General features: G+C 40.9%; 1 protein-coding gene across 3 annotated transcripts; it reads right to left on the bottom strand.

Annotated features, from left to right (window-relative positions):
• Positions 1 to 106: 106 nt before the first annotated feature.
• On the bottom strand, positions 107 to 23,993 carry vps53 (VPS53 subunit of GARP complex). Of its 3 annotated transcripts, none has more exons than XM_068710019.1 (22): positions 23,881 to 23,993; positions 23,277 to 23,357; positions 22,657 to 22,706; positions 22,495 to 22,561; positions 18,153 to 18,239; positions 17,570 to 17,685; positions 16,789 to 16,908; positions 14,596 to 14,674; positions 14,331 to 14,474; positions 14,095 to 14,237; positions 13,443 to 13,584; positions 12,646 to 12,744; positions 11,869 to 11,963; positions 10,582 to 10,824; positions 8,611 to 8,758; positions 8,189 to 8,271; positions 7,996 to 8,074; positions 7,653 to 7,801; positions 7,464 to 7,533; positions 7,114 to 7,251; positions 2,579 to 2,683; positions 107 to 1,911 (listed from the first exon to the last, which is right to left on the bottom strand). In XM_068710019.1, the coding sequence occupies exons 1-22, from the start codon at positions 23,965 to 23,967 to the stop codon at positions 1,744 to 1,746; spliced, it is 2,493 nt and encodes an 830-aa protein (XP_068566120.1). In that variant the 5' UTR covers positions 23,968 to 23,993; the 3' UTR covers positions 107 to 1,743. The 3 variants fall into 3 exon arrangements, with proteins under 3 accessions (XP_068566120.1, XP_068566130.1, XP_068566137.1); XM_068710029.1 differs by having other exon boundaries at positions 12,646 to 12,741; XM_068710036.1 differs by lacking the exons at positions 22,495 to 22,561; positions 22,657 to 22,706; positions 23,277 to 23,357; positions 23,881 to 23,993 and adding an exon at positions 21,487 to 21,564.
• Between the last annotated feature and the right edge of the window lie 353 nt (positions 23,994 to 24,346).

Below are 24,346 nucleotides of genomic sequence, written 5' to 3'. Positions count from 1 at the left end.
CCCCCTCATTCAAAAGTGGAATCCTGGTAAAAAAAAAACATTTTTCCTGGTATTGTGCATATTGTGCAAATTGACACAGAGTACACACACACGTGATGAAGCACAATGAGGATAATGGCGGTACTATTTTAATAATGTTCAACAATTGCATGTGTAGCATACAGTTCAGACAATACAAAGAAGCAACATCTTGTACCTGAAGGCGTGGATGTGTACACACCATGGGGCAGGCAACATTTTTGATAAGATGTGCCATTTGTAATTAATTTTCTTGTTATCAGGGTAAAATATCAACATCAAAGTTGCCTTTAAGTTTTATTATGGCACATCAAAATTTAAATATCCAATGGATTTGTAATTTAGTAATAGTTTTAAAAAAAACACACATTTTGTAATTGTAAATTTATTCGATATCACTATACAAGAAGGCTGATGAAAACAACCATATCTTAGTTGAAATCATTAATAATACCAATCTTCCACCAATCAGCAATACAATGCAGCAAAAGAAGACAACAAGTACTAGCCAATCAGAGGCAGAGTATGGTGGGTCTTCCTGCAAGGAAAACAATTAAAGCAATCAAACTACCATAAACAACTGGACACAACTGCAGATGAGACATTCAACATTTCCCAAAAACTCTCTTGCACACTTAGTGTATCATTGGTTACGCTACCGTTGCCTACCCCTTGGTGTACACTAATGCAGTTACATTTACTTAAGTTACTACAACTGAGAGGCACTGGCATTCAAATCAGTGATCAGGGCATTGACTTCAAATAAATAGCAGATTTTTGCTTTCTTCCAGACTGTGATGTATTTGATGTTGAAGAAGATTTGTGAGGGAGCAGCAGTAAACCTTGTTTACATGTCACTGCAAAGGAGACGGAGGACTAAATTATCAAAGAATATTTTTGGACTGTGAAACAAATTAGCCTGACTGCACATATGTGCACTTATGTACACTTAGTATACCAACATACTTATGTACACATACTTGGTATACTGCCCAGGCAACGGCCCAGGTGAAAAGACGGCAGCTACCTGGTTCTCATTTTCAAGTCAACCTAGATGGATTTTAAATATTAAGAGAAATCACAATCACATCGGACTGATGATGCAGGAAATCAAAAGATTATATTTATCCCAGATTTGGGGACTCTAGACCCGGAGTCAGTGATTCATTTTAGGCCACCGTTCATACAAACAATTCCAACACCTATGTCCACTTCAATGGCTGGCAGCAGTTAAAATAGTTGAGGGGAAACCATGGCTACCATTGAAAAATGTTATGTTCAGAAAACATCAAATTTAATTAAGATCAGACTTCCTGTAATCATTGTGGATTAGACATGTCCCAGAGAGGCAGCCAGAGGCTCTCTGAGCACAATCTAGTTAATAGCACTACAATAGTTCTTCTGAGTGCACTGTGCAATGATGTAGTAATGTTACAAAACTCAAGACATTGGTGTCATGAAAAGAAAGCTGGGAATTTACAGAAGTAAATTACATATGGAACAACAGCAAGTAGCATTTGAGGAAGTTTCTTCATAATCCGGCATCACCTTGGGTTCATATTACCGTCAGTCAACTTTTTGCTCTTTCTCCACAATAACTGAATGGAGCATAATGAAGTCTTTGAGATGAATTACAGTAAAAAAAAAAAAGAAAAAAAGATGTGACTACCATGCCAGCCAGCAGCCCTTTTTCATTTTCAGGATGCAATCTCAATGCGTGTCTGTTCACAGTCTCTTCTTGATGAGTTTCTCTAGTTTGCGGATGCGAGAGGACTCCTGTTCAGGGGTGGGGAAACTGAAGAGAGAGGTCCCGCCGTCGGCCCCGGAAGGAGGAGTGGGTAGCCTCTGCCTGAAGAGCTCCAGCATGCTGCTCTGTTCACTGCGCTTCAGACCCTACACAGACATCCACACACAAGTACACACAAACATCCACACACAAGTACACACAAACAGGGGAAATCACAAGATATTTAACAAATAAAATCTTAGAACACAAGAACAAGAGGTAAATGCTAAACTTGGGAGTGTGTTGGTTCACAGGAACATGTTAGAAAACATATGCTAAACAGAATTATGAGAAAAATAAAAAAAAGATGAGACAACAGTGAGAGAAAATGCAATATTACAATGTTAAAGCAAAAGCTTTACATTTTGGGAAACATGCTTGTATGCTTTTTTTTTTTTTTAGTAGTTAGATGACAAGATAAATACAAGCCTGGTTCTGTCCAGAGGTAAAACAATCCCTCTACCAGCACCTCTTAAGGTCACTAATTAATACAAAAAACAAAGTGATAAATACTACAACTTGTAGTTTTATGGATGGTTATGAGCAGATGTTAATTCGTGAGCTTTCGAGGTGTTGGTGGGCAGATTTTGTTACCTTTCAAACAGAACCGGGATCGCTAATAAGCTAAAGCAGGTCCAGGTTCATATTGAAGCTACAGATTTGAGAGTATTATCAATCTTCTCATCTAACTCTCAACAGGAAAAGCAAATAACCAGATTTCCCAAAATGTCTAACTATGTCTTAAAATAATTGGTACAGTAGAAACCTACTGACCTTCATGTCCAGAATCTTCTGGAAGGTCTCAGGATTCCCATCAGCCAGGAGCTTGATGTAGTTATCAACAAACACCACTGGTGGTTCATGTGGGGCCATCACCACCTGCGGAAAAGTAGAGTTTAATGTTGGTTCTCTCTCTCTCTCTCCCCCCCCCCCCCCCTTTTCTGTGAACCATCATGGAACGACCCAAGTGATCGTTAAATGATCCCACATGGGGCAGCTAGGGCCAAAATGAGGGAGAGGGGGGGCTACAACTGACAAACCAAGTATAGTTCTAGCAGCAAACAAAGTTGAGACTATGGTTCTGTATTTAGGAGCCCACTACTCACTCTTTTTTTTTTTTTTCCTTTTTACACGCCAATTACTCCACGCATCGGTGGGCAAGAATTGGTTTCACCGGTAATTATTTTGCGGTTATAACGAGTCTGGGCAAAAATCTGCATTAGTCAAGACCAGGCAGAAAAGGTTTAAATGGGACTCATGTCTTTCTGGATTGGATTCTATTTTTTTTTCTCTCCCTAACAATAGAGATTGGGAGGAAAAACGTGGATCGGGTAGCATTTCTTGCAGCCGCTACAAAGAAGGCAGACCAACACATGGCCGACAGACCACCACCTCCCATCTCATGCATACACATGCATGCAGGGATCATCTAAAAAAAAAAAAAGTCTCTTTTCCCTCACTTCTAAAATAATAATAATAAAAAAAAAAAAACAATCTGTCCTTTCCGTGTTTACTCTTTTCTACATAAGGTAAAATGCATAAGAAGGTGAGCTGCACAGGGAGGGAGAGAGAGGGAAGAGCAGGCATGAAAGGCTCAGGATTGTGTGGAATTCTTCCCTTTCTTACTAGCCCTGCTGACTGAGTGATTTACTTAGCAACTGTCCTGGAGCCAGGCCAAAGGAAAGGCCTGTAGGGACCTTGTAAAAAAGAGAAAGAAAGAAAGAGAGGGAGTTTAAGAATGAAAACGAGCATAAAAAAAGGGAGAGTGAGAGCAACCGAGTAAGGAGGGGGGAAGTGTGTGTGTGTGTGTGTGTGTGTGTGTGTGTGTGTGTGTGTGTGTGTGTGTGTGTGTGTGTGTGTGTGTGTGTGTGTGAACAAGCGTGGGGAAGGGGGTTTGACTTTTAAATATTTCCCAGAAGAAATCTTTAGAGGTTGGAGAGAGAGCGGGAGCTATGGTGGGCTGGGCTGGAGGAGCGTGGAAAACAGCCACGTCTCACAGGCATCGTACCGGCCAGGAGAGGCCGTCTCAGACGGGATCCCACTTCACTGAACATAACGGAGCACTAGCTCTCAAAACAGACAACACTTATATTCTTTAACACTGAAAGTACTTACTCTGACAGCTACATAAAGACTGTGGAAGGAGTGGAAACATAAAATGATTACAGTAATAATTCTCTTGAGACTGAACTGAAGCCCAAGTAGATATTCAGTTTAAACCTTCACTAATCAATATTCTGATATTAACAATTAATTAAATGACCATGGGTAATGTGAAATGGATCGCTAGTATTAATATCAGTTTCCTTCAGCTTTATGGGCCGATTTAGCACCTTTAAGCTCATTGTTTTGGATTTAGGACACAGAACTTCATTGTTTTGGTGTTGTCTGTCTCTCACTTCAGCAGCAGGCTGCTGCTTTTAGCAAACAAGCTCTGACAAACCTCAACGTGGTGCCTGCCCAGCACCAAACAGCTGAGAGACAAAGTTAGCGGCTAGCTGGTGAACATTGTGAAGCTATTGGCAGCTAAAGAGACAAACATTCCCCTCAGGAGTCAACACCACAAACTCAAAATAAATATTCATGTTAGTCCAAGTGTGCTAAATGTGTAAGATGGAGCAAATCTAAAAAGAATGGTACTATAGTTACTTCACACCTGTTGGCAACATCAACAGGAGAGTTTTGATTAGTTTGAGATCATCAAATCAGCTCTAGAACCATAACCTAAGATCAAAATGTGCAGCTGTGTACATGCCATGGCAAACAAGTCAACACTAACCAACATTTCGGGAATAAATACTAATATATGTTATGAGTTAACAAGATGACCTGCTCAAGTGTTAAGATTAAAAAAAGGCTGATTTCATGACTACGTGTGTAGAAACACAAGCTTTGCTTACACTCCAGTTTACCTCTCCGGACTATTTAAACAAGATCTCAAGGGTGTAAATCAAAACTTGCAAAAACAACACGGTTCTACTTCAAAGAATTTACATTATGCTTAATTATTTGAAATGCACAAGGAGTCCTGCAGAGGGCTATTGGCTTAAATCTCAAAGTGAGCTTTGAAAAATGTTAAAGTGCTCCTTCGAGTGGTCCCATGAATCGCAGTTTCTTGGTTCTTGGTGGGGGTAGGCCAGATTTGATTTCAAGTCACAGCATCACAGAGTGTAATTTAAAACTATTGTTGAGGCTGGACGGAGAAATTCTTGTATTGACCCTCTTTAGATGGGTTTGTCTTTCAGAAGCTTCACTCTCAGCCCAAGGTGGAAGCAATTACCTGTGAGAAACCTTGATGTTGCTCGAAGTTGATGGCTAAAATGTTGGCCACAGTACAAAAGCTTCTCTTTACTCATATGGGCTCTCTCTCTCTCTCTCTCTCTCTCTCTCTCTCTCTCTCTCTCTCTCAAAGGCCGGAAACGTTCACAGAAGACACTTGGTAGCGCTCTTTCAACAATGTTTTTTTTTTTAGAGGGATGCAACTCAGAGAATTCATCAATAAATGCCTTCTTGCTATCAGGGACAAAATGCAATGTTGGAATGTATCTTATTGGTTAGGACTGTATTATTCATCTATCATTCAAATTATATCTAAGATGTTTGCTGTTTTTACTTTTGATATTTTTTTTTTTGCAGTATCAGCTTTCTAGCCTCCAGAATGATTACTATGTCTTCCGCTGTCACAGTAATCGATGTGAATCATTGGAAGGCCTTAATGCAGTGTTAGCTATGTCTTTGAGACCTCTTCAGAAGTCATGAAGATCACATTCCAGCTGAAGGGGCCCACTGGCAGTCAAATCCAGAAAAAAGCTGGACAGTGAATGCTGATGCGAATGCATTCTATAATTCTATAATGTGAAAGCCCTTTTAATGTGTGGCAGATGAGTGGAAATTCTTTTATATACAGTGCATTCATGGGCATTTTTCCAGGGAACAAAGACAAGCCTTAAGGCCACATGGAACAGCGTGCATCCCAGAAGAAAAACATAAGACGAGGCTATCCAACCAGAAATGGGGAGAGGAGTTTGAAAAGCTAGTGTGCCTGAAGTCTCAAATCTAGGACAGGTTTTCAGAGTGGTTGCAATATTATAACTACATTAACTATAGCACAGCATAGCAGGATTAGAGCAGGTTACACTAACTGCTACAAACGTCAAGGCAGTCCAACCACCATAACTTCAGGAAGGAAAGAAGGCCTCCCGGGAGTCCAAGGTAAATCAAGGGACAGGCGCGTGTGTGTATGTGTGTGTGTGTGTGCATTTCTGTACACTCCAGAGACAGTTAATTAGGGTGTGGTTTATCTACGGCAGCCACATACCATTGTCCTCCAGGGTCTCATGAGGTAAATTATGAGGCGAGGCTAAGAATCATGTCCATCCTATATACACCATGTTTTACTGGACATGTTTTCGTGAGTAGACGCATGGTTTCATGTATTTACTCACTCACTCACACCTTTCCACTGGCTTAAGGTCAACCACATACTGTGTTTAGGAATATGTTTGTTTGTGTGTTTGTGTGTGTGTGTGTGTGTGTGTGTGTGTGTGTGTGTGTGTGTGTGTGTGTGTGTGTGTGTGTGTGTGTCTTATGTTGGCCCGTCTCTCACTCATTAAACCAGTAGTGCATGGGCTTGATTAGTATTATTTTATAGAAACATGCTCATAAAGTGCTATTGTGAGAGGGGTTAAAGACCCAATTAAAGGATTATTCCGCGCCAAAATAAACTCTAAGTAGATAATCTGCATGAGTGACTCAAAACAAACACTTTAATACTGGCTCGCCAATCAAACCACAAACACTCAAAGGACAAATGTTGTCTTTTGTTGCTTCTTAGCTTAGCTTCTTAGATGTGCCAGTCTGTTCTTGGTCAAGCGTTAGCGTCCACACAAAAGCTCATGTTTAACTGGATATGTCAGAATTTCAATATCAAATCTGAACAACGCCAAACAAGAGATAAAGAAAAGTCATTCCGACCGCACTCAGACAAAAGGGTCCATCTAAAGTTCCGAGCCTTTAAAGGTCAGAAAGTGAAGCTTTGGTTGTAAAAATGTCCAGCATGAATTTAGCCACCCAAGTTAAATGTCATGAAACCTGAAGTGTCCCATAAAGATCAAGTGGCTCTGATAATGTGTTTAAGTTCAACTACTTTGTATTTAGAGAAGAACTCAAGTTCTCATTAAAATCCATCAGTTAAAGATACGGGCTCATTCTGAGTTTATACGTGATGCGTAAACTGTTTGAAATAATCTCTCTACTGGCCTTAAGAGCAAGGTTGAGTGGTTTTCCATCTTGCATCTAAGGTCCCTCACCTTAAGGATCATCTCTGCACGGGTCATGCCTTTCACCACTATCTTGGTGTAGCTGGCAGGTGCCTTGCGGAGCACCTGGGAGCCTATGGAGGGAAGATCCAACAAGACCGTCTTCAGGGAGTGAGTGTCGAGGAGGAGCTGTTGAATTGAATACACAAGACAGAAACTCAGGCATAAGAACAGTTATTCAAGATTAAACCCGTATTCCAGTGCACATAATCATGAATTTTCTGAATTAATACACATGTAATATCGCACATGCATGTACGGTTTAAAATCTCCTTAAGATGGTGACTCACAGTGCAGCTCAAATGAAGCTTTAGGAAAGCGTTAGCATAAATTAGACTTACTTGTTCAGCGCCCACCATGCTGATGGGCTTACATCGGAACAGGTGGTTGATAAATTTGGGAATGAAAGAACTAAGGAAAGAAAGAAGTGAGAAATACATCAACTTTGGGAACACTATGGCTTATGGATAAAACAATGATGTGCATATGAATGTGTGTGTGGGTGTGTGTGTGAATATGTATCTATTTACTTTGTGAACTTGATGCAGAATTGTGTGAAGTATTTGCGCGTGGAGGCCAGATTGTCTCTGATGTTCGGCACATTTTGTTTAATGTGCATGATGATTGACGTCACATAAGGACTCTGGTCACCCACATGCTCCACACTCTGCCACGGCATCTGAGAGAGAGAGAGAGAGAGAGAGAGAGAGAGAGAGAGAGAGAGAGAGAGAGAGAGAGAGAGAGAGAGAGAGAGAGAGAGAGAGAGAGAGAAAAATATGTCATTTTAATAAATGGCAATGTATTAGATTCCAAATTCTTTATATTTTATGACCTGAATGTGTGACTATTTTTGTGTGTGTGTGTGTGTCAAACCTTGCTCATAGCAGTAAGAGCAGGGTCACAGGCAGCATCAAGATCTTGAACGAGTAGCTGGATACTGTTTGAGATCACACTGAGAGAAAACATGACAGTAAATAATTAACACCAATAAAACATACTCTTCACATTAATAGGTAGGCTGTTTTTTGATAAGAGAAACATTGCTGGTCCGGTAGTTGTCACTTACGTGCTGAATGTATCCATCTCCCCTGTCAAATTAATTCTTTCCACCAGGAGTTTATCTACCTTCTCCTTAAGTTTCTCTTCCAACTGGAACATACAAAAACACAAATATAAACACATAAAAAGCTTACTTTGAGTGCACCCTTTCAAATGTTTGTTGGTCTATTTTATTTAAATACTGAATTAAATTGCAGTATGTGTGTTGAAAAACAGCATGGATGAAACCTTTCAGGGTGTATTGTAATCAGAACTGCCACTGTGAGTTCCTTAAAAAGCTAATGAAACACGGGTCAAACATTGTGTAACTGCTACATGATGGGCATCGCTTATGTTCCTTAGTATATACAGTCACTGCAGTTCAACTTAGGGCATGGATTCATAGATTATTCAGGCCTGTGCGTCTGTATTCCTAATTTGTGTGCATGCCTGTTGTGTGGTAGCCAGGCAGTACTCTGCAGTGCTGAGGATGCTACAGATCAGGCAGAGCTCATCCATGGTGAACTTTGCAGCTTCTGAGCCTTCTTTCTCCTTCAGCAGACTGCTGATGGTCAGACCTCCGCTGCTACTGTTGGATCTGGAGAGAGAGATAGACGTAACAGGAGAGAACATCAGTAAAACAGAGATAGAGACAGAGAAAGAGTGGGATATTACTTAAGGTCCAATACAGATGCATACAGATGTTAATTCACATAAATAACTCAAGAGTTTGACACTTTTGACAGAAAATCTGTATTTGGGTTTGTCAACTGATCATGACTGTAAAGAAATAGAGTCTACGAATGATGAATAATGAATATTTAGCTGTTGTAAAAGTGTTAGTACTCGTATCAAGGTATTCATCAATGTTTGAGTGATTGCTGGTTTAGTCTTGTGTTTTTTTAAAGCTGTGTTGACATCACTTTGTTTTCATTTGGATCATAGATTACTGTGTGCCGTTAAGTTATAGGGTGAATTAGAGGGATCAGGGTTTGAGACAAACCCCAAGATGCTGTGTATTGCTTTTCCTAAAACTGGCTGATGTGGACCTCCTTGGCTACTGAGCTTTAAGAAAAACTCTTTTGACTAACCACAGGTAAAAAAGTAATAACCGAGGCACAACAGGCATAACTACCAGCAGACGCAAGTGTCCGGATGCTGCACCGACGAGGCTTCAGCAGCGACCCAGTCATTAATAAACGTCATAACAGAGACGTGGGTAAAAGCCACAACATAGTTCAAGCTCCTTTCGAGGGCCTCTCTCCAAACCTCGCAAAACCAATTCACAGCACACCACATTGGACGACCGTGCCTGCACGCGTCTGCAAGTGTACGCTCTTGCAAAGCCTTTGAGTGCATCTTTGTGTCGTGTTTGCATACAGCTCAGAGTATGGGATACATTAGTCAGCGAGCGCAAGAGTGTAATTAGCATGCATGAGAAACAGAAACAGAGCACACCTGTGTGTTTGTGTTCACCATAGCCTGTGATGATTTCTAATGTTGCCACTGCGCCAGATATGTTTTTACTCGTAGCATATTAGGCTTTGCCACAACATAACCAAATCCAGATCCCTCATAGCATGCCATTCCAATCCATCAAACACAGCCAGGACTGTAGACATTACATTTTAAACTAAAACTCCTAAACAGCCCCATCACCATACCAAAAGAATGAACAAATACGGGCATGACATACTTGTTTATGAAAAATGAATCCTAATTAAATCTCTGTTAGTGTTACTGCCCAGAAAATGTATTGATTCTCATGGATGGAAACAGTTGAAATACTAGTGAGTGTTCTTGTCAGCATGATGGTATGTGTGATTGATGAATGGTGTGTTTTTAATAGTTTTTGGAAAGTAATGGAGATCTATGCCACAGAGAAATACACAGGCAATACTTGTTAGTATGAGTAATTGGCTTTGGCCTGTTAGTGGTAATTGTTGAAAAGAAGAAAAAATGTAATATTGCCAGACTTATACTATAATATTAATATGAAACGATTTATTTTGAGAGAAAATTAGGCTTTTCTTTGTCAATTCAAATCAGTCAGACTGTCTTAGAGCCAGCGTCTACTGATAATTACAGAACATATTAACTTATTTACATATTGGCTTTAGCAACGGCCAAAGCATAGAGTGTTGAAGTCACTCTGGACGTGTCTTCATATTGAAGCTGGTTGCTTTAGGAATGTCAGTAAAAGGTACAGTTAGCGTCGTCTACTCAGCACCTTGCAACAATGTCATGCTAATGCGGACCTTCTATTGCTACATTGAATCTCTCTTTGTTTTAATTCTACTATGGGACAAAGTGTACTCACGGAAAACCACGAGTATCCCTCGCTCCGTGTTAAGACTGTAACTTCACTTACATGACAAAGGACAATTCTAATATATGACTTTTTTAAACGATCATTCTTACTTAGGCAGGTTGCCAGAGAGGATCTTCCAAGCGTACTCTCTCAAGAATTTCTGGAAGATGGTTGTGAGGGCGATCATTGGTTCTCCGGTGCTCAGTTGGGAACACTGCACCATGCACTTCTTGTAATAGACAAACAGGTCAGCACAGCTGGGCAGCACTGCTCCGCCCTCCTCTGTGCCTGCCTTGGGCGGACCTTGAGCTCTGAAGTCAGCCACAAACCGGTCAATCAGTTCGCCCAGGTTCCTGCAGATGCCCAAAAATGTACAGCCAAACCCACATAGGTTCAAAAACACATGCGCACACGGGTGGTTGGATTAGAGGCACATGAAAGGAATTACATGAATCAAATATAAACATTAAAAACATGTGATTGGTTCCTAAACCCCAAAATAAATAAAAGGATAAAATAACAAGCAGAGAGACAGAGTGCCACATGGATAAATAGGAGAGAATATTCCAAGCATATCAAAATCCTCAGTACTACAGTCAACAGGTCCACAGTCGGTTGGTGTGGTCCAATCCTACTGAATCTTGGAACTAAAGCCAAGGACAAAACAAGCAGGCCACTGTTCTCTCCGGCTATGTCCCACTGGGAACAGGCTGATCTGGCTGTTGCCTGTTTAAGGCTTTTGGATTGAAATGAGGTTGTAGCTGTGGAATAGGTCAATCCTGTCCCTTCGGAGAGACAAACAGCATTTAACGGTCCAGAGAGCCAGGAGCCAGGGGCTGCATGCAAGCACAGCCCAGCACTCCCAGAACTGTGCTCAGTTTCAGGAGCGATCACCATGACTGGGGAAGGGGACTGATGGAGGAGAAGTGAAGGATGGTGGTACAAGACAGAGGAAGGGGAGGCAGGAAGAAAACAGAAAAAGACTGTAAAAAAATAGGGAGAGAAATACAAAAAAAATATAGAGAGATGAAGAAAGAAAGAATGAAACAAAAAATTACACAGAAAAAAATAAAGAGGTGGGAAGGAAAATAGGCAGATCTGCTGTGGCAGCACTTATTCAACCTCCCTCTCTCTTTCTCCCAGCGTCTGTGGTCGTGTAGCTAATGGGAAACATTTCTGCCACAGTGGAGACAGAGGCATGTACAGGAACAAGAGATGGAAAGACAGAAGAGGCCATGAAGTAGAATGGGAGGTGGGGGATCTGATTGATGAGTGGGCTATGGAAAAAGGACGCATGTGCCAGCTTTAAAACACAACCTGCTCCTGCTCCTGGCTGTGTGTACCACGACCCAATGTGGCCCGTGTGTGTGTGTGTTGTATGAGTGTGTGTTGCTCACTTGTCTTGGGATTCTATGTAGACGTAGAGATGAGGTTCGAAGCACTTCGAGACAATGCCATGGAAAGGGTTGTCCGGAGCTTTTGGCTTCCTTGGCTAAAAGAAGAGGGGTGGGGGACAAGAAGTTAGTGAAAAAACAGGAGTGAGGTTTAGCTCCTGATCAGTGACTTTATGCTTTGCCTCCAGCTCAGCAAGAAAACGCTGAACACAGGTAAGGATAAGGTGGTTTTACATGTTAGAAACTAAAGAAATGTACTTCCTATGCTTAGCTACCACTTCATTAGCTCCACCTAACTCTAAATTAAAGCTATAATGATATTTTTTTGTTGATACTGTTTTAAAGAGGTGTGGATTCAACCTAATGATCATTTTGGAGGCTGTAGTTTGTGATTATGTTGAACGGTGTTGTGTTATAATGAGAAGTATTACTTAACCTCAGTTATACTAGAGTGGAGTAGTTTAACCTTGGTGTACCTAACATCCTTCAGCCACAATAACATGCTTATCAGATAATATTCTTTTGTTCAAACTACTGCCTCATAGGCACATGGTAGTAACTTGAGGTAGAACATGGTAGAATACTTAAATATGGCTGCTACACCACTGTTCTACTTGCCACTGCATTGCCAAGAGCAAATTAGCCAGTCATATTCCCTTTATGAGGAGCACTTTAGAAAAAGAGAAGAGAAAAGAAAAAAAAAATCATAGCTGCTTAAAGAAAGCTCCACATCAGAGAAAGCAGCAACAGGTCCGATGGGGTCCTTCCAGGCCAACTCACCTTAGCCAGATCCTCGTCCTTATCTGCGCCCACATCCTCACCTCCCTCGTCCTCCAGGAAGGGGTTAGTGGACTCGAGAGGGCTCTCTGGCTTTTTCTGCTATAAAAGCACAGATAAAACTTTAGTATTTTTTCTATTGCTCTATTATTAAGAGCAGCATTAAGGGTTTTACTGCCACTAAGGCATTCCATGCTGTGAATACTCTTAACGGACAGAACTGTTTCTGTAATTATCACAAACTCTTTTAAATACAATCCAGGTTTCATCATTTGCTTCCATGTTTACATAGAGCATTTTCATGGGAGGCTTTGGTGAAACTGTACCTCCAATTATAAAATTCCACCCAACCAAATCCCTGATTGAATTACAGAACCAAACAGGCATGGGTGTAAACTGAACTGAGGACAAAAGGGCCTCTGACTAGCCTAAATATTATCAGTTCTGAACAAGCTTGGCCTAGATGTCCCCCAACACAATAATAATAATCCGTCCATTCTCTTTGCGTCGCTTTTACCTCCACATGCCAACTTGACGTGGATTAAAAGGTTTCTTCAAGCTGTGACAAAGAGAGTACTCTTTGTGTGCGTGAGTGTAGAACACAACAAGCTACGGATTTGCAGAATCCCATAAATGTGATTTTGATACTAACAAAAACCAGCAACCTCGATGAAATATTTTGCCTTAATGGGACAAAATCTGCATGCTACCATTTTGCTGAAACAATACCAACAGTTTTCAACTGTAGTTGATTATGAATAGACCTGTATGCATTGTTTTTCTGTGTGTAATTTTCTCACTCCAGGTGTGTCCGTCAAGGTGCATCCTGTGAAACGTTTGGCCAGAAGACCCTCGAAGTTTGTAGTCCTCTGAATAGCAAACAGAAGCAGCTTCACTTCGATCTCCTTAGCGCGTGTTCGCATCACTTTGGCCAGCTCCACCCTTAGAAACACACATGGAATGAAATTGGACATATCATCAGTTTGACTTCTATGCTTTGAAATCCCAAAATTATCCTTGTTAGTACACAATCTTTTCCTCTGTCCTTTTAGCAAAAACACATCTGTTTTCTAACAAAAGAACTACAATTTTTGCCAGATGTTTTTTTATTGTCAGCTGCAGCTGGGAGTAACACACAAACAATGCCCACTCCTTCTTCCCTTGTGTAGTTGTGGGGAAAAGACTGAGAAGCATGTGCACTAGGTCACTGCTCATGTAGGCCACCTTCTTCAACTGTACTAGAAGCCAAATCACAGACTCAAGTCAGGCACGCGATACCAGTGTGGTTCATAATGCAGAGAAGTCCCACAACCCATTTCTCAATTCTTGCCTTTTTAATTTGATTTTAACTTAACTTAATTTTATTTTTTATTTTCTTGGGGACGGAGAAACTAAATTGCGACGCTTGTTCCTAGATGGGTTTTTATACTCTATGTCAGAATGTGTATTTACCTGGTGATGTGGCAGAACTCCACAGCAACACGCTCTGTCATGCACCACTCCTCAGGAAACATGCGTCCATACTTCTCCTCATAGTCCACCAGCTGCCGTTTGATCCAGGCATAGCGGCGATCAATCTTGTCTAGCCATGCAACCTGAGCAACAGGGTACGATACTTTTTCATTAATACCTAAATACCAACTTTTCTTTTCAATCATTTATATTATGAAATTTAAATTCTTACTCACATCTTGGTTTTCCTGGAATAATACCAGGTACTCTGAGAGGTGTTGCCTGATGAATTTTTTGATAATCTCCTGTTTAATGCGCGGATCCAGCACATTGGCCACCAGACAGGCATCTCTTAGCACGTTACTGGGACCACCTGGTCTCTGGATGGATGAAAGGGTTGACATAAAGTTTTGTACAGGGGGGACAAGACAAGAACATTATCTAAATGGAGATCAATGGAATTATTGTGTCCAGAAATATAATGGAAACATATTTATTTACCTTGGAGCCTTGAGAGGGAAAAGATTCTTCAAAATCTGCCAGGATCTGAGTCCCCAACTCACTCTGAGCTGCCTTTACTCTGGAATGGACAGAAAACAATGATACTAAATTATTCAGTGGTTTCTCAATCAGTCAAATGTCATATTGGAATGGTGGCAATTTCATGTGGAAGCTTCCAATATATAAAAATGTTTATGGCTAGTTTAATTATTCTCCAAAGAACTGCACTATTTACAAGTTACTTGCTGGCAAAAAGTGTCACATCACCCACATAAAATCGCTAGTTCAAAATATTTGGAAAACTACAAGAATGGTGGAGAAATGCAAATATATTGAGGGCTACTTAGACAATCTGAATCTGCCCAGTCCTCAGCGATTCTGTCTTCATCCAGGCCGGGTTAACCAAGGACAGCAATGACAATCGTCCAGAATAAACAGGGGAGATAATATCACAGATGGATGGCAACTGAACTGTTAGCCTTCATTTCAAGTGCTCGCTGTCGGCTATTTACTCAAGTACCCACATGTGTCTGGCCAGCTACTGAGTATGAGACTCTACAGCTCCTGTTTACGCTGTGTCTCACACTCTGATAAGCTGATGTCACAGAGAGCAAGCTGTCAGCAGCCGGCCTGACTGTGTCCAGTCTGTGGCTGCATTTTGTTTGTATGTGTTAACACATAGTATACAATAGTGCAACAAAGCCAGAGATCTTGTCTGCCCGTCAGCTGAACTGTGACAGTGACCATGTAGTTCAGACAGTGAGAAAAGCAACGAGCAATGAAAAGAATAAGGCTTATTAAAGAATAATCTTAGTTGATCCGGTTAAAAGGTGACAGCTGCACCGACTCCATTCAGTCACGGTTCAAAGTACTGTCGGGACAAAAGGCCAATTTCTTTCACAGAATTAATGAAGGAATATGGAAATGTCAGATCAAGGCTCTAATATGCATTTAGACCGTAACCCTGTAGAATTTTAACATTTGTTTAAAAATGAACCGTGCCTTTTTTCAGCTGGAAAATTCCTGTATAGTTTTAATTTTTTTATGTTTATTCCTGTTTTTAAATTTCTTACCTAACCCAGAAATATTCCACCTAAATGATTCTTCCCACTCAATTTTGTTTTTACATATTTTCATGAGAAATCTTACTGATTTAAAGTAAGTCTACTCTTTTGTTTCATGTATGAATTCCGAATTTAATAGAAATGTGTTGTCTTTTATTGTCTTGCTCTTATTAAATATACAAAAATGGTTTGATTATATAGGTAACAATACTCGTCGCTCTAAACATCTCGTAGTTACTTTTCCTCCTGGCTGTAATTCTGTGAACTCACCATCTGATCCAACACTCTGCCTCTATATCCAGCCCGCCCTTGTTTGTCAGAGAGGTTTTTCTACTTACTTTCTATTAACTGTTTGTGTCCAGCTGTCTGTCTGTACCCCCCCTCCCCATGTCTCTCCTATCATCTGTTTCTCCAGCAGTGTCTCTTCTCCTACACAGCTGTTGTTCGGTATGAACACAGTCTGCCACACCTCAGTCAAAACAGAACAGATGGTCATCCTTTTTTTGTTTTTGGGGATCAGCACTACTTTGAACTTGAACATCAGCTTGGACAATGTGTCCCAAATTGATTCCAATGTTCTTGGAAAGTAATATGAAAATGGAAATTGAATCAGTCAGGACTGTGGGAAACACTGTAACAATGTACTTTGTTCTGTGCATAATGTCATTTGAATGCATTTTGTACAAACGCACGCACTCACGCACATATATATGGAGACAAAAACAAATCCTCTAATTATGCCCCTAATCTCTCACAATGAAAGACATTCTGGCATAATAAGACCCTATTCAGTCTTTCCTTCCTGTGAATTCCCGTATGTGTGGGGCTGTGCATGCATGCGTGTGAATATCTGCATAAACAGGATGTAATACACAAAATACCTCCAGCCAAGTTCAGCTGACGAGCTATGGAATATTTCAGCTGTAAGCAGAGATCAAGCTTAGAACTGGCTACTGGAAATGAGCGGTTCTTACAGCTATGCTGCGGTCAAGAGCGGCTACAATGTAGCAGATACACTCGGAGAAAGTAAGCACATACAGTACATCATTGGTGAGTGTGTGTGTGTGTGTGTGTGTGTGTGTGTGTGTGTGTGTGTGTGTGTGTGTGTGTGTGTGTGTGTGTGTGTTACCTCTCAGAAAGCTGTCTGATCTGGGGTATGCCCATGTACTTGTGGAAATGTTCAAGCACGTTGACCACTCCCTGCAGCAGGTTGGCCACCTCACCATACTGTCTTTTTCTGGTCATGGCTCTGGAACAGAACCCAAAATGTGATTTATTTCTATCATTATATAAAGAAAATATCTATGTTTATATCCTCTACGCTAGAACTGTAAAGTGGTTACGACACACAGCTATGTAAATAAATAAGCCAAGCAGCAATCTAGCTGTATATCTCTCACAAGTGTAAATTCATTCATAACATCAGCTATTGGTGAGAAAAATAACATTCTGTAGGTGAGAAAAATCCAGCATAGCTTTGCATACAGAATACAGAATATGGATACTAGAGATTAAAATGATTAAGCCCCTTTGTGGGGACTGGACAGTGTGATTTTCTTTCTACCCGTCTGAAAAAAGGTGACATTTTATGGGATTTTCTTCTTGTTTTGCAGTTAAATCAGAGCATTCGTCAATTTCATCAATATACATTAGCTGCTTTAACCCCCAGGTTTTTGGAATTTGTCAACATTACTAAAAACAGATTGGACTGCAATAAAACTCATCCTTCAGCTTGTGGTTTCGGGGTTTTATGAGGTGTGATACAAGACCTGCTTTGTACTAGCAGCAACTAATCCTTTTTCCTAAAACAGAGAGGGCTTGTCACAACTACAGAGACACTGAACAACCCCAAACACTCTATTTTGGCCGAGTAAGTTTTAGGGTAAATTGTGAATTGTGATTGTACCCACTCTAAAGAGTCAACACCCCCTGCCAACATGTGCAAGTGGTTGAGGGTGGTGATGGATGTAGTTAGGTGGCGCTTGGCGTGGTCCAGCTGCTTTATGTCCCTTGTAATCTCCTTGACCTGTGCAGGAAGAAAAACAAGTCAGACAGGTTGGTCGCAAATCGCACGACGAAAGGAGAAGATAAAAGTGCAAAGATGAGAAAAGAAGAAGCAGGAGAAGGTGAACAAATGTAGGTGATTCACTGGATGGAGTGAAACAGAGCCAGATGAACGACACACCCATTAGTTTGAGAAATCATTGCTCCTACATGCCTCCTGAGGGAGGGTCTGCCTGCCAATCTCCCCCTCATCCTTTCTTTATGCACCCAGCCCGCTAGTCTTCCTCTGACACACACACACACACACACACACATGGAAGGTGCATTACCTCAACTGTAAATAACTCTTCCCACTGTCCTCTATTGTAACGGAAGGATACAGGGTGTATCTACCCTGTACTAGGCTCATGTCCCTTATACGCTTCAACAGGCCACCTTTGTGTGTGTGTGTGTGTGTGTGTGTGTGTGTGTGTGTGTGTGTGTACATACCATTTGTTCAGACTTTTCTGCCTTGTCCTTGATGTCTTTGATTTTGCCAAAGAGCTGCTGGATGGCGATCTGGGCCTCTTCCAAAGCCTGCCCAAAACAAACAGAGCAATATGAAATATACAGATAAGACCCAATTTCAACTGTTTAAAAAAAATTGTATTCTCAGGAATGGGCAACACAACAAAATAAGATTTAAGTTCGTACTTAAGTTCCAATTCTAGCACCAAAGTCCAGCTCAGTCCCTCACTAATCATGTCAGATAAACACACTAAGCAGAAATAGCAGCAGGAAGTGGAGGAAAAAAAGGAAAACCAAACAGAGCTGTTGGACCATAACCTTTAAAAAGAACAAAGGGATGAGCAACTTCTCACTACTCAGCTCAGTTTTCTATCTGTTGGCTGGTCAATCAGTTGAGCAGTGGCGAGTCAAACGGTACAGAGAAGAGAAGCTAAAACAAGTCTTCTGCTGCGTGTCTTTAAGCGGATAAAATCATTTTGTGCCAGTCAAATTTCCAAGGATATTTTCTTATCCATACGTCCATACCCCCCCCCCCCCCCCCCCCCCCCCCCCCGCTTATGCCTGATTCCAGGTCTGGTTTACAGACTAATTGGCTGACTAAATGGCGAGCTATCTAGATATCTGACATTGATAGGTCTTAGTCTAATCTCTGCTTAAAGGCCGTCGCTGTAAAGGCTAAAGAGACATTGTTAGCAGTTTTAACAGCCTGTAAAAGCCAGACTGGATCAGATAACATTAGACAGTTACAATTGTCAGATAGTTAACCTGCTATTTTAATATTTCCCCATCATCTGACATGGCAGCTGTTCTTTGATGGTCCCCCCCCCCCCCCCCCTCTCTCTCTCTATCAAAGGAATGCTAACAGCCGGCACCAACTGTGCAAGGAATTTACCGAGTTTACAAGCACCTCCACACAAACATAAATACAGCTTGCACTGGCAGCAGAGGCTTAATTCTCGCTCCTGATTGCAGCCAAAGCGCAGCACTTGGTGACAGTGTCGCGGAGACAGTCAAAGTCGAGACGACGCCGTACCACCACCAGGTCATGAAGTCACAAAAAAGACATGTTGACAGAATAATAATTAATTTAATTTATAAATCATTTAATTTCATTATTCCCTCCATGGAGAGTGTGAACCTGAATGTTCTTAAACTAAACTAAGCTAAACCTTAATTTACTCTGTGTAATATGATTTTCTGCCATGGAGGCCAGACAGAGAACTTCTCTTCAATAAAGATGAGCAGAAGCTGGCCGTAGCTTGCATGCGTCCTTTTTATGATTCAAGCCACCCTTTGGTTGTTGGGTGATTGGATAAATTAATTGGGGGGTAATAGGTAGGTTATGTGATTACGCTTTGATCTGAGAGTGAGGAGGAAGGGAGTGCCACTGAATCTTTAGAGAGGTTCCCCGGAGGACTTCTTGAGCAAACAAAGTGCATGCAGAAGAGGCCAGAGCCTCCAAGGCTGCAATTGTCGCTCATGCAAACTCAGCTGAGTCAATCTGGCTCGCTTCCTAGCGCTCATTTCCTGTATTTAGCCTTGAGGAAAGCAGAGAGAGACCACTGCCCAGCAGGCGCCTCCCTGCCCGAGATTGTTATCTGCTCTCACACAAACACACAAAGTCCAACATGCAATGAGCAGCACAGGTCCCAAGGCACATATAGGTGGTATTATAGAGTTCACATTGAGACGCTTAAACAGGCTTTGGATGCACTTCCCCTCTTATAGACATCAGTGTAAGTTCTGAATTGAGGGCCAAATACAATAAATCTGATCAACCAAACAGGTTATTTTGACAGTTGGACCATTGCCTGAGCACAACGCTTCATGTAAACATATTTAAAGAGACAGTTTAGAGAGAAGAGTGCTTCACTTAACAGAGAAAAGAATAGCACATGAAGTGCTTTTGTATAGAATCACTCCTGGTATTAAAACAATTGTTTAACCATAGCTAAGCCTGACAGTAAATAATACCCAAAGCACCACTTCTTCTAATGTACTTTGTTCTAAATATGCTGCAGCACATTTCCTTGAATGTTTTTCCATTTGTAAAGCGAAACAACATTTTGGCACAGCTGGTGTTTGCAGATGATGTTAGAGTCAGATTTAATAGGCTATACTGGAAAAACATAATTGAGGCACAGACTGATAATATATGTAGAATGTGACACTTTAAAAAAAATATATATAAATACAGAAAACAAAAAGTGATAAACATCATAAATTAGGGCAGAAGAAAGAAAGCAACTGTTTTGTTACTTGACTATTTCATGCAATTTTATACTTCCACCCCACTACTATTTGTCTGACAGCTTTAGTTACTTTTCAGATCAAACTTCATAACTGTACAACAGCATAAGGGGTATAAACTCTTGACCTGGTAGACTACAACCAGATACAGATATTTTCTGTGTATGCGTGTTAAGTTGTGTACATTTGCCAGATACAACCAGACTGGTCGGGATATTCAACAATCTGCGTTCATCTTCAACACTTTAGGAAATAACATCTGTAATATTTTGACCACATGAAATGGCTCAAATTAAAAAGGGATTAGTCTGGATTGTGCAGAAATTAGCCGCATATGAGCACTGCCATGATTTCTATTTAATGTCATCATTATAAACGGGTCTGTCTCTCTGCCACTGGACGCCATGTATTACAGTCAATCATACTGTCACCATTTGGGCTTGCGTGTATGCATCCGTCCTAATGTAATGCAATAGACATTTCAGTGTTTATTGTTGTTTTTTTACAAATGAAACACAACCATCAATAAACTAAATATCAGCTCTATTAGCTGCCCGGGTCTGACCTGCAGCATTTAAGAAAAATCACTCCCCAGCTCAGACTTCCCCTACTTCTTCTCTCCTCCTGTCTTGCTCTCTCTCCTCCTGTCTTGCTCTCTCTCTCTCCTCCTGCATAAATGTTGCCATCTAGGATTTCAACCTTGGGATTGCATTTAGCTCAGTGAGTGAGTTCAGTCAACAGCAGAAATGATTAAAATGCTGATCTTGTTGGTTTTATTCTACTGCTGTCTTTATGTTTCAATCGCCATCTTGAAATGTACACCTCTCCCGTCTTTCCGTCTGCAGAAAGGATTTTCCCTCTGGAAATGTTGGAATGGCACTGTGGGGTTGGAAAAACAAACTAAAATTATTGTGTGTGACTGTATAATGTTATTGGTCTGGAGGGGATTTGGAGCGTTTCCGCTACCAAACGGTAGCTAACTGGGAAAGACGGGGCCACCAGGCCAGACACCCTGACGACAACGCACACATAATCATGTCAACTGGTCAGAATGTACACGACTCACCCATCAGGTGTCACATTCCCTTAAAGCCACAACTCCTTGATAGAGCGAGGACTTGGATTGAATCAGCAAGGGCAGTTTTTTTTTCCGTCATGCTCCCACAAGAAAAGGCAAAGACTCAAAAGCCTGGGTTTAAAAGAAATTTAAGTATTACATACGACAATATAGTTCTCAGACATGATTTCCATGGAGAGGGGCAGTTTGAGCAGTGGGAATGGTTCTGAGTCATCTTGTCCTTTTCCATGGAAGCAATGTGGAGAGCGGAATGAGCAGACGAGCGGGTTGAGTTTGAGTTGGTAGCAACCAGTGGGCCTATTCTAAGGATACTGTTTTGAGCACCACAAGTGATGAACAGGTCTGGTGGTTTGTAAGTAAAATATGCAAAAGTAGTTTGTAATCTCCCCCATATCCCCCATCAGGGCATGCAATGTCTACATGCTTCTACAATAATGTGTGAGTAACAATACTGTATACAAACTAAGACCAACACAAATATCAATCGGCCTTTGTGAAAAACTCATAACAGATAAGCCTCTGGGGGCAAGGGGCTATATGTTTTGGGGTCAGGTACAGCCAGCATTTCTGTGTGCTGCTCAGTGTTTACATCGTCACACAATAGCCGGTGGGTTCAGAGATTGCATTTTGGCCAATTCCGCTTCATTTACTTTCCACACGGACTGTTTATCTGCATCCAACCAAACCCTGCTCACATGCAATTGGTCACCACTACTCGGTCTACAAGTGGAAACCAGAACTTTTCCAATGTCAAAATCCTGTCCCGTTGCCTACAAAATGTGCTTATGAATGCATAATCTGTTTATAGTGACCACCATAACAATATAATATAATTCAAGAACTTCTGTAAGTATGACACCTAATGAAAAATGTATCTAAAATACAAGGTGATCAACTTCATTGCAGAAAAGAAGTTTTTACATTTCATGTATGTGTGTATATGTGTATGACGACTCTAATAAAATTTCATAAAAATAAATAAATAATTAAACTCACCTGTCTGCCATCCTGGCCCACATTGGTCTGGCCTCTTACAACTGTTCTGATGTTGTCATCCAGGCGCCTATCATATGTTACACAAGATGGCAAAAGTCAGACTGAGGGTAAACTACAGACAAAAGCAAGAAATGCGTTATCAAGTCGTTAACATCGACTCACCGGATCTTCAGTCGGATCTTGTTTACCACATCATCAATGTTAGCCAAAGACTGAGGGGAAACACAAAGACAAGAAATCAGGAAAACATGAAGCAACCTGACATACAGAGGAGAATGGATGGATACACAACCAAACACCTTTCTATCAGTAATACACTTTATTATATTATACTGCTCTTTAATATGTTGTGCTGTGGATGATATATTTTACACAAAACTAAAACACATCTGTACAGAAATACATACTTCGTAGCGTTTAATGCATTAGTACTTAAACAAGCTGATTACTTAAAAAAAAATTCTATTATATCTACATGCCACATGCACGTTATGTGTAACCCCTCACCTGCTGAATAACTACACATAAAATCAAATTAGGTAAAAATGCATGCAGACAACTAGGAGCCCTTTTAAGTGTATGAGCACAAACTACAGTGACCCCTCATGGTGATAGAGTAAACACACAGACATGTATATGGATTAAGTATATTATATACCATATATACAATACAAAATAAAAGCTACAACACATTCTTTTAGGTTTCACACTAAAATTGATATCAGTTTGCATGACACCAGGGTAAGTCTGGCAGCAGATATTTCTGTGTCACTTCAGTGTACCTGCTCGGTGGGGAACAGTGTGTTGATGTATTCTACAGCATTGAAGTCTGCTCTGTCCAGTGGGTCCTGGCTGGGGAACACCTTGTTCACAAAAGCACAACTATCGGTTAGTCAGAGAGTGACAGACACAATTACACTGAATATTTAATGGTGTATTCTTTGGGATGACTTCAACATGCCTACTGGCCTAACGTCGTCGTTATTCAACGGTCATTACAGACAACCTGTACATATACGTTGTTAACGTTAAATGAGTCGTGTAGAAATAACTACAGATGCTAATGGTTTCCTAAAATTCACGACGAAAGCCTCATGCGAGTGACAGTAACAGGTAAATTCAGCTTTGTAAAGTTTTATTTTTTTATTTCTAGCTAACGTTGACGTCACTACAATATATAGTTAAACTGCCCGACAAACGTGTCTTAAGCTAAATAATTTTATATAGCGGGGGGGGGGGGGGGCAATATGTTAAAGCTTTCGTTAGCGGCCATAACTCAGTAACGTTAGTGTCACATCCAGTTAGCCTGATAACAGCTGGTCTGTTAGCAACACCGGGTTAACAGTGTTTAAAAACCCGCAAAAGGTAACGAGGTCAAACGGCTACCTGTTCAATGGCTAGTTGCACCTCTGGGGTTAGATGCAATATAGCCTCCAAATCCTCAGCAAATTCCAATTCTTCTTCCTCCATCATTGTCAAAACATAACCAGAGCTCTCCAGCATACCACTTCCTGGTGAGGAGGCTTCTGGGAAACCAGGAGACGCTAGAAAAGCGGTGCTTTCAATGCTATCGGAAATCTGAGCTACATTTTGAGCGACAGATTATTATAAACCGCACACATCTCTCGTTTCATCTTTCTCCCGCCTCCCTTTGCTGCCTATCATTGGGTGCAATTTTAATAGTGAGATCCATCTCAAATCTCCCTTTTGAAAGTGCACATGAATGCTCCAACAAAGTGGTAAATACGTCGAGTATATGGGTTTATAGCTAGGCCTTTGATAAATTATCGGTTGGCAAGATGTGACAATTAGAGGCAGGGAGTTAAAAAAAATTGATGAGTATGATTAATTG

This window comes from Cebidichthys violaceus, unplaced genomic scaffold (assembly GCF_023349555.1).
Source record: "Cebidichthys violaceus isolate CVI_PGR_0920_01 unplaced genomic scaffold, fCebVio1.0.p SCAF_1, whole genome shotgun sequence".
In the NCBI taxonomy this organism is placed as follows: domain Eukaryota; kingdom Metazoa; phylum Chordata; class Actinopteri; order Perciformes; family Stichaeidae; genus Cebidichthys; species Cebidichthys violaceus.
The sequence above is the reverse complement of the archived record's forward strand: the minus strand, read 5'-3'. Positions and strand labels throughout refer to the sequence as shown.